At 42.0% G+C, this 11,303-nt stretch overlaps 1 protein-coding gene across 1 annotated transcript; it reads right to left on the bottom strand.

Annotated features, from left to right (window-relative positions):
• Positions 1–335: 335 nt before the first annotated feature.
• On the bottom strand, positions 336–1,412 carry LOC306771462 (urotensin-2 receptor; the record flags this gene model as incomplete). The annotated part of the gene is made up of 1 exon (XM_079260628.1): positions 336–1,412. The coding sequence occupies one exon, from the start codon at positions 1,410–1,412 to the stop codon at positions 336–338; it is 1,077 nt and encodes a 358-aa protein (XP_079116754.1).
• Positions 1,413–11,303: the final 9,891 nt, after the last annotated feature.

Genomic DNA, 11,303 nt, shown 5'->3' with positions numbered 1-11,303 from the left:
GACTTAAGAAGGAAGTAAATTAAACTGATACTTGGGGGTTTAGAGTGAAATTTACTTTGGAAATAAAGACAACTGTTCTGCAAATGTGGAAGTCCTATTTACTTTTTTGGGTGGCCAAGAGGGTGTATGTTTGGGGGCAACCAAAAAAAAACAAAAAAACAGCAACGCTCAAAGCACCCGAACAGCCAGCAGCGGCCCTGGTTTAAAACTGGTCACCAGAGCGCGTGATGCGCGCCGTATGACCTCGGTTTGTGCTTGGTGGAGCATTCATGCGGCCTTACCTAAAGTATTTGTTGCTCCCGAGTTTTTCTCCACTCCCACATGCAGTTCACGTCTCACTTGAGCGACCCCATGACCAGCGTCTCGGAGTTAAACTCGTACTGGTTGCTGGAGGACGCAGACTTGCCCCAGGAGTGGAGGCTGGGCGGCCGCTGCTTAAACGAGGAGGTGTACCTGTAGAAGCTCTTGTGCCTGTTCTTCAGGTACTCCCTGTAGTTTTTGGTGAGCAGCGTGTAGAGGAAGGGGTTAATGCAGCTGTTGCTGTATGTGAGGCTCGCCACTAGGTAGTTGATGCAGGTGTGTGTCTGCGAGGCCAGGCTCAGCGGTTTGGTGTGATACAGAGGCAGCAGCTGCCAAATCCAGAAGGGCAGGAAACACGCCCAGAACACCAGCACGATGGTGAAGATCATGATCAGCACCTTCTGCTTGGGTGACCTCTTGCCACCTTTGCTGATCACAGAGTTGCGCTGGGACTCCAGATAAGTGCGCGCCAACCTGACGTACAGGTAACCAATAATCAGCCCCGGTGCCATGATGCTGGTGCCAAACAGAACGGTAACGTAAACCTTATAAGCCAAAGGTGCCCATGTGGGTGCGCACATTCTTTTCACGCCTCCATCTGGGGTTCTCTTTGTGGTCTGAGTGACCATTACCATCATGGGCACAGTGAGAAGCAGAGACAGCAGCCACACACCCCATGCCAAAGCTTTGCGGTAACTCTTGGAGCGCCTCACCGTGTCCAGCGGCTGGGTGACGGCCAGGTAGCGCTCCGTGCACATGACAGTAAGGGTGAAGATGCTGGCGTGCATGGTGAGGAGGTCCAAACTGAGCAAGATGCGACAGCCCACATCTCCGAAATACCAGTCCTTTAGGAAGTAAGTGGAAACCACGAAGGGGATGGTGGAGAGGTAGAGGAGGTCCGCCAGAGCCAGGTTGATGATGGAAATGTACATGGAAGTGGCGAAACGGATGGAGTGGCACATCACCACCAGCGTGTACACGTTCCCCGACACTCCGACCACGTAGACAACGGACAGAAGGGTCCCGAAGGTAGATGTGATGATGAGCTCGTGATCCACAGCCACGGAGCCGCCACCGTTCCGCGGCGCGTTCAGCGTCAGAGACCTGTTCATGGCGCGCGCCGTCCCGGTGCTGTTGTTCTGCTCCGGTCTCCGTGCACCGGTGCTGAAGGCAAACTCGGAGGAAGGCGCACCGGTACAGGTTGTGTTTTCGCTTAAGCACCTCTGCGCGCACAGTCCGCTGCTCTCTGTCCTGACGTCACCGCCGTAACAAAAACCAGGATCTCAGATTGACAGTTTACAGACGTCAGGGAGACGCAGCGTTGTTTCTGCTAAAGTAGAACGATCAATGACACCGATCTGGTTGTTATTAGATTGATCTGACAGCTGGCATTACGCCAAGGCAAAATGTTTCACATGAGAACTTTATCCAGTGAGTGCGCACCGGACACCAAAAGCTTGGAGCAGTTGTTTTTACGCACAAAACAGCTGCGCGCATTACCATACAAATCGCTTTTGGTCATTTGCATGTGCCATTTTCTTGAAGCATGCTAGACTGACAAGAAAGAGTCCAGGCAGCAAAGGTAATTAACCTCCTGCATGACCACGTATATAGCATGAAACGTGAGGGCTCACACATTGACTTTGCATTAGAGATTCAATCTCTTTTCCCCTCCCTGCACCTCAAGGTTACTGTGGCATGAGTGATCTGTGTCATAGAGGTACGCAGGAAGTCCTATAAGACACTGAAATGCTAGGAATAGTGGTCTGACTGGAATAAAAAAGCTACAATAAAAGCTTTATTGTAGTTTTTTTTTTTTTTTTAAATATGCTGTATCATCCCCTCAAAGCTCATTTCAGGCAGAATCTGATTTAATTCATTTTTATTTGCAGGAAAAATAACGTGCCTGGATTAAATAAAATTATTAAATGAAATATTTAATAAAATTATTGATGGCACAAAACATAGCAGGAGATTCACATGTTTTTTTCTAAGCTCTATTGAAAAAATGAAAACATTTCTAAACAATGCATTTAATATTAGTTTATTGTCTGTTTATTATTTAATTGCTTTGTGTAACAAAAATAGGCTTACACAACATTTTCAGTCTTCAGCAATTGGCTAACTAATGTTTGCAAACAAATCTAGAATGATATGATAGCGACTTTAAAATAATACTTATAAAATAAAGAAACAAAGTGTTTTAGAAAATATACGTTATATTTCTGGAATTTTCTCCCATAATTGCAGATAGGTAAGGGTGCCACCACTGGGTATAAAATGAGCATCCACCAAAAACTTCTTCTAAGAGAGGATGAGTCACGGGTAAGCCTTTTGTTTCCAAGTCGTTTAGATAATCATCAGCAAGTGAAAATAAAAATGCTAATTTAAAAAATGCAAATAAATTTGATTAAATTTAAAAGTGCATGATTTAGTAAAAAGAATTTGGGGGTGTGGGGAAATTTCAGAGACACAATCCATAGAGTTGCATGAAAAAAAGAAGCATTTGGAGACATGTAGATGTAGTAACTAAGGTTATATTTTAGGTGCTCAAAATAAATAGATTTCAGTTGGTCGATTTAATGAAGCTTTATTCCAAACACACAAGTTCATATATATATATATATATATATATATATATATATATATATATATATATATATATATATATATATATATATATGTAAATTTGGTCCTGACAGCACCAAAAGGAAAACAGCTGCAGCCAATCCCCAGGGAGCACCCACACAGTCCTCATTTGCATGTAGATGGAGTCCACAAGGCAACATGCCCTGGGCTTGAACAACTTTAGATTATACGGGAAAGATGACATTTAGACGTCTCCACACAGGTTATGGTTGCTTGGACAGCAAGTAGAATACATAGCTAAAAGTCATGTGAACTTGTGCGTTATGAATAAAACTTCATTAAATCAACCAACTGAAATCCATTTATTGTGTGCACTTAAAATATAACCTTAGTATATATATATATATATTTATTTATTTTTTATTTATTTATTTATTTTTTTCGCTGCTGAACATTGGCAGATTTTTGCTCTTTGATGCTCTGTAATAAATATTAATTCCACATCTGTGTTACAGCCTGTCTCTTCTCTGGGCTCTCCCCAACATGTAAAGATCAGTCACATGTTGGCTCTGCCATGACCATGCCCACTCCAGCCAGTCCCCAGATTACTGATCAGCTTTATAAACAGCAGCTCTCCAGTTGTTCCTTGTTGGACCTTGTAGCTGCTAGCAGCATATTTCCCTCTGTCCCTTCCCGGCCTCGACTCACTCACCCCAAAAGCCCAGAAGATTACTCAGTCCTGCCCTGGTTTTGGATCTCCTGGTTTCCTGGTTTGATCCCTGTTCGCCTCTTGGATTCCTTGGCTTGACTTCCTGGTTCTGACCCCTTGTCTGTCTCCTGGACAACCCCTTTAGGCTGCATCGCCATCAACTTGATGAGATCATCGTTCATCACTCTGTTTGTGAATAAACTTGTTTTAAATCTGATCTGTCTTGCGGAGTCCTTCGTTAGAAGTTCATTCCACATTTCTATCAGTCACTTTTTATCTTTCCTCTCTTTCTCTTATAATGTCCACTTGTTGTGTGTCCAAAATGGCTCGTGTGTTAATATGTAGTACCTGGTCTGGTTCCTTAATGGACTGAACAACTTACAAATGATGCTCAAGGATTAAAGAAAGAAGAAGAGGAAAAAAAAAACAAAAAAACCCTAGAATTTCAGCATTGGGGCATCGCAGGGCGACACTAAAACCAGAAATGTACACAATGAGGGTCAAGGTGCCATCGAAACGAGTTGGAATTTAAAGCTGTAAAACTCAGGATTATAGCTTTAAATAAATGTTTTATTCAAGTACGAATTTACAGAAACTAGTTTTTATATTTAGGAAAAATTGTCAACCATCTTTTGTCACAGAGCCGTTCATCACTTTTCAGTCTGCTGCCTTTCAGCTCCTATCTCACCAAATTGATACTTATATCCTGAGCCAGCAGTCTTGAGCTGATAAAGTCACCACACACTGAGCAGGTGTCCTCAGACTCATCCATCCTGCGGTGAATGAGCTGGGAGGTTGTCTGGAATCTGTGCCAGCCATCCTCTAACACTAAAACTAATTCTCAGGATACGCTGGAGCCAGCTGAGCCACGATGGGCTGCAGGTGCAGAGCAGCAAGCTCAGGATAACACAACACAACTGTTCATCTTGTTCTTTTGCAAACAGACTACAAAGCACTTATCATGCAGTTCGGCTCAGGTTTAGCAAAGTTATACCAGTAGCTATTAAAATAGTTTCCAAAGCTTGGTAAAACACAACAATTTGACATTTTAGCATCTGTAATGTTGAGTACACAAAAACTAACTCCTTATGTCAGATGCATGGATGTGTCGGTGAAGTTACAGCACATTCAATCCAATTCAACTTAATTTGTTAACAATACATGTTGAACAAAGTGCTGTACAACTATGAGAGATAAATACAAATAAATGTGGGACTCAGCAACAATTAAACAGATATAAAGGAAATAAAAGAGAGTCAACAGTAAAATCTCAGCTCCATCTTAGTTTCAGGCTGGACCTCAGGACGGCAAGTAGAAAGTGGTCAGCAGACCTCGACAAGCTCGAGATTAAAATAATGTTTCTGGGGACAGAGATATGGGGAAATGGTATGGAGCAGGGTGTCTAAAGTTGGCCTGCAGGTTTCTGATGTATCCCTGTTCCAACACGCTTGACTTCCGTTAAATGGGTCCAACATCCAATAAAGTTCTGCATAATGACTGATTCATTCAGTTGGGTGTTTTAAAGCAGGGATGCATAGTGAACCTGCAGGATGTGGCCCCTGAGGACGGAAGCTGGACGTTCCTCATCTAGAGGTGAAAGATCAGAGGCTAGAAAGATAAGAGGGGGCTCAAACAGTTTGAAGACTTAAAAACAAATAAAATCTTTAAAAAAAAACCAACAACAAAAGAATAAAACAGAGAGCCGGTGCAACAAAGCCGGTACAGGTGTGATGTGCTCTCTGTGCCAGGTAGCATCTGGGCGGCAGCATTTTGGACCAGCTTCACACACACCTGGACGGAGACCAGTGTAGTTGTTAAATCTTGAAAAAAATTAAAAAGAAAGAAAGAAATTTGGAAGCATTCTGAGCTGATAAAAGCAGCTCATATGTGTCACATATGTTAAACACTTGTTCTTTTTACTGTTTAAGCATTTTCTTCTAGATGGTAAAAATAGCAGAAAGTTGCGGAAAGTTTGCTTCACATTATGCTGTTTTTCCATCAACCTTCAAACGCCTCAGCTGACAGCAGAGCAGGGACATTGTGACGTTGTGCAGCGAGAGACTGAAGTTGAAAGACTTATTGAAAATGCAGGCCTTCAAAGTGTAAGAGTCTGGAATACAAAAGGAAGCAGATGTCAGAGGACGTGTTTCATTAAAAGAAATGCCGGGTTAAATTTTCTAAAAGAAAAACATGTTTAGTTTCACCTTTAACAGCATGACGGTGTGGCTGCATGGTGGAGAATTGGTTGGCACTGTGGTCCGACAGCAAGAAGGTCACTGGTTTTGGGGACGCAACACAATACCGACCCCAACGACCAGGACGGTAAGCGGAGTGCTGGGACATGGCAACAGAAATAACAGAGTTAAAAAAAAACAAATGTGACAGAAGGTAAATGTAAGGGACAAGTGATGATCAGTCTCCGCCTCACCCACTTTGTCACGACTTTCATCTGTCAGTTTTTAAATCAGAGTGGAAGTATGAAACTCCAAGTTTCTGATGAGGAAAGTGGAGAAAAAGGGGGATTCTGCTTCTGAGATCATGCTGTATTTATAAAGTCTTAAAATTTGTGGCTTTGACTTTTTATGATTTTCATCTCATTTTCAGAAAGTCTTGCTTTATTTTAATGGTTATGATTAATTTTTTTAAGGGACTTGCTCAGTTTAGCCAGAGCTAATTCATGTGTTGTGAGCTCCATTATACATCAAAGATCTCATAGTTCCATATATTCCAAGCAGAATACTTTGTTCCCAGACTGCAGGTTTACTCGTTGTTCCCAGAGTCTCTAAGATTACGATGGATGCTATCAGGCTCCTCTCTTATGGAACCAACTCCTAGTTTTGGTTCGGGAAGGGGGGCGGGGGGGGGGGGGGGGGGGGGGGGGGGGATTGGGGGGGCGGGGCATCCTAACTTTAAGCTTAAGACCGTCCTTTTTGATAAATCTTGTAGGGGGGGGGGTCTAGCCATCTCTTAGTTCTGCTGCCGTACGCTCACACTGCTGAGGGACGTCCCATGATGCTCTGAGCACTTCCATCTCTCTGCTCCTTATCCTCCATGTAGAAACATATGACAGCAATGGCATCATTAACATATTTCTCCTCTTTCTGCAGGTTTTATTGGATAAAAGTCGCAGTTTCAGTGTTGGTTGCTCTCCTTTTGTGTCATCTGAAATCCAACCAGTCGAGGTAGATGGCAGCGTTCCTGACCCTGGTTCCACTGGAGTTTTTTTCCTTCCCACTGTCGCCTCATGCAGCTCAGGATGGAAGACTGGATCAAGATTTTATGCAATTTGTTGGTTTTCCTTAACTAGGTTATTTATTATGAATTGGCTCAATTTGATGTGTCCATAATGTGTCCTGAAATGACATTGTTGTGAAGTGGCGCTATACAAATAAAGATCAATTGGATTGAATTGATTTGAAGCAGGCTGCACGGTGGCGCAGTGGTTAGCACTGTGGCCTCACAGCAAGAAGGTCATTGGTTCGATCCTTGGCTGGGGGGGGGGTTTGGTCAGTGGCCTTTCTGTGTGGAGTTTGCATGTTCTCCCCACTCCTTTTAACTGCTTCACGCTGATCATGTTGGCGCTGCAGCATGAAAGATGTTACGACCCACTGACAACCTGCTGAGTTAGTTCATGAACCGGCCTCTCATTCACGGAGATTATCAGCAGGATTATTTATTCCTCTCTAACTTTGTGCGGCCTGAATGTTCTTGTTTGTGTGGAAGTGTGTATGCTGAACGTATGTGTGTGTCTGTGAATGTGTCAAACCTTCATGCTTGTCACTGTAAATAAGTAAATGTATCTAAACTGATAAAAATCTCTAAAAAGTTATATTGTTTACAAAGTGACTGAAACCCTTTTAAAAGCAACGACAGAATGACGAGCTCAGCCTTGCAAAATTCCCGGGTTGCTCGATACACACAAGTGATGCAACAAGGCATCGTGTGGTCACATGACCTCTGAGGCAATTTACTGCAACATTGCTTGCAATGCTTCCGGTTTATAAAATCGAGGTGAGCCACCAGGCTCGAGCATGAAATCACTCTGTCAGTCTTTCACTCACCTTAATAGGCGCTTTACTTTATTTCTTCCTGATGTTCCTGAAGTCTGCAGAACTTTTTTTGTTTTTTGGTAAATCTTCTTCACTCTTGCATCACCTGCAGCTTTGGTTTTAACCTCTCCTTACATATGAATTATGAGAATATTATAGATATTTTTTAATTGTGACTATCAAAAGAGACATATAAGATGCAGCGCAGTAGACAGTGGTGGCTTGCATGGTTAGTAAACGCACCATGGTCTCTTGTTGTTCTTTGTTCCCTTTAACATCAGCAACGCTGTGCAACGCTGTGCAACGCTGTCTCGCCAATGTTCGATGGTATGTCTCCATTTGTGCCATTTGAATCTGGATCTGCAAGCTCTCTTTTGCATTCGAAAATATCAGATCTGTGTCGTTCAGACTTTTAAGAAAAGATCAGTTACAGGTCGCATCGGGGCAAAAACACCGGATTTAAGTGACTTCAGCCTGTAGTGTGAATGTAGCCTTTGACACCTAACCGCAATATGCACAAAATGAACGTGCAGAATGGAAAGAAGTCTCCATTGCGGAGAATTTAGTTTATCTGAGGAAGTCTGAGGAAGGACTGGTAAGGCAACAACAACAAAAAGGTTTAGATACAGAAAGTGATGGGACAACATTGTGGAGGGGAAAACAGGATAACATCAGGCAAGCAGAGGAATAGTTTCCTCTGCTCTGAAATCTGAGATTTTTGTCTGCAGAATGCTCAGAGGTGAGTTTATACAGCTGAGGATAGACCATCACAAACCTGAGAAGTTTTAATGCAAAAAGCAAAATGCTCTCAGTTCTGCATGAGAGTGTGGGGGAGGGGGGGGGGGGGGGGGGGGGTGTAAGTCCTACTTTAAAGTCACATCAGGTCTTTTTCACTGGAAACAGACTTGATATGATTTCTTACTGAAAACAACAGCCTCACCTGACAGATGCTGTCTGAATGCTACATAACACCATGCCTATTTTTGTTTTTTGTTTTTTTTACTAAATTGGTAAGAAAAAGGAACCCTATCAGGTGTTTGATCACGCAAAACAATCCAGTTTGGCAGCATCTTCCACAGACAGAAATGAAATGTTTGATACCTTATTTATCAGCTGCTTTGTATCCCGATCGTGGAAAACAACCAAATATATTCTGCAGATATGCCAGGATAAGACTAATTAAATAAAGTGTGTGCTTCCATTGCATTGCTCTAAAAACCGCAGCTCTGCTTTGCTGTGGCCTCAAAAGAAGATTACTGCATATCTGGAAATCATGCAAACTTAAGAGTTTGCCTGCTTAGGTTCTCATGTTGCATAAGGTCAGAGTTTTAGCACTCCAAATAAATAAGTATCTTATTCTGCTTCTTGGTTTATGTTGACTGTGCATGCTTAGTTTCCATAGCGATCATGAGGCATGTGTGTACATTGCTCCTAATGACAGAAATAGGAAGAGCAGTGGGAGTGCGCGGGGACGTGTTGCATGAAAGAGGTGGTGGGTGTTTGAAGAGGAGGGCAAATCCATGTTTACATCAGGATTTTGAGAACTCTTCTGCAGTTTTTCACTAATTAGTCTTTGTCCCCTGCAAACAGAAGGAAATGCAATAATTTCACTTGTTGACCTGATTTCAAGTCCACATGCACTTTAGCAGAAGGTTTGTCTCTCCCTTTGGTTCCTACATGAGAAAAAGAACATTTATTTACATCTGACAAGGTTAAAGATTGGGCTGAAACTTAAGGATAGAGCAGTGGTGAAATGGGTATACTCTCAATTTTTCTCCTTTTTAAAAAAAAAAAAAAAAAAAGTAGCTTTGAAAAACGCTGTTCCAGAAAAAGTGACATGTAAAACTACTCTATTTTGTCAACCTCAAAATCCATTACTATATTTGCTCATGGTAAGATAATTTCTGCTCTATAGTTTCAGAGAAGAAGAGTTATGAAATTACTAAACCAGAACAGGCACACAGACTGAGACAGGCTCATATACATATATACATATATCTTTATTATTTCTAAAGTTAACACAGCTGATTGCAAACTGCATCAGTATGGCATGGGTAACCTCAGCTCAGCTGCTGAGTGACGTAGGTACACTATGTGTGTAGGGATGTTTGCAATAGTAAAAACAGCATCACGGGGGTATAGAAGTAATTATACTCAATGATGACTGAAAAAGAAGTGGGTATACTACATATACCCACGTGTACCCTGGACTACACCACTGGGATAGAGTGTATAAACCCATGTTTCCTCCATAGGTGTGAATTGATCTAAAATGCAACAACGACTTAATGGGAAAGTGTGTAAGAATGATTGACATCTGGTGGTAAAAATGGGCATAGAAATGGTGGTTATGGTAGACCAGGGGTGGGAACTCCTTGTTCCAACACCAGATTCAAAAGAATGATTCATTATGTGGATCTTGACAAGATGTTGGTTTCATATGATTTGAATCCGGTGTGCCGGACCAGGGATCCACGGAAAACCTGCAGGATCCTGGCCTTCAACAAGGGTTCCCCTCCCTTGTAGTAGACAAAATTCTTCCAGACATAAACATGTTTTAATCTGTGGGCAGATCCAGTGGCTTCAGGTGCAGCGATGACTGCATAACAGGTAACTGCTTCAACATTATTCACATGTGCACTGTCTTCTTCTATGGTCCTTTTAAGTCAGGGGTTGGTCCACACCGATGCAGGTTTTCCATGTATCCCTGTTCCAACACACCTGACTTAAATGAATCATCAACTGTGCTAAACTTGATTGGCTGCTGGATCAGATTAATGTGAGCCAGGTGTGTCGGAGAAGGGGTACCTGGAAAGGGATACCCCTGTTTTAAGGCGTTAATTATCTAAAAATGTGCTCTAACAACTCTAGCTTGTCCATTCAAAGACCATGCCACAAACAAGGCAGCTGCCACATGTGTAGACCCATGGCAACCAGATATAAATGCATCATTCTAAGGGAATAAAAAGATAAGTTATTTTATTGCCATATTAAGACATCAACAGAAAAAGTTTTTCATGAGAGCCATCTTATTCTGTTATTTGCTTTTGATTATTGTACCTTTTGACATATTGTACCTTTAAATCTGTAAAACTTCATTTGTTTACACTTTCACTTGAGAAACAGGTAAAAAGTCATTGTTTCTTTTTTTCTTTTTATAAAATCTTCACAACACACTTTGTTGATTATTGTACCTTTTGACATATTGTACCTTTAAATCTGTAAAACTTCATTTGTTTACACTTTCACTTGAGAAACAGGTAAAAAGTCATTGTTTCTTTTTTTCTTTTTATAAAATCTTCACAACACACTTTGTTGTCATTCATTCATTTTCTAAACTGCTTTGACTAATTCAGAGTTGCAGGAGCTGGAGTCTACCCCAGCAATCATTGGGCGAAAGGCAGGGTACACCTTGAGTAGGTCACCAGTCCATTGCAGGGCCAATGTAGAGAGACAAACAACAAATCACGCTCACATTCACTCTTTAGGAGAATTTAGAGACCCACTAACCCAGTGGTTTCCAAACTTTTTTTTGCAGGGCCCCCTTTTCATAGACGACAATAATGTCGAGTCCCCCCCCCCCCCCCCCCCCCCCGTCTCATGAACTGAAGAAACATACTAAGAAATGCGTACTTAGTTTTAGTGGCTGTAACTAT

Source organism: Telmatherina bonti (genome assembly GCF_933228915.1).
Source record: "Telmatherina bonti genome assembly, chromosome: 21".
NCBI classification, from domain to species: Eukaryota; Metazoa; Chordata; class Actinopteri; order Atheriniformes; family Telmatherinidae; genus Telmatherina; species Telmatherina bonti.
The sequence above is the reverse complement of the archived record's forward strand: the minus strand, read 5'-3'. Positions and strand labels throughout refer to the sequence as shown.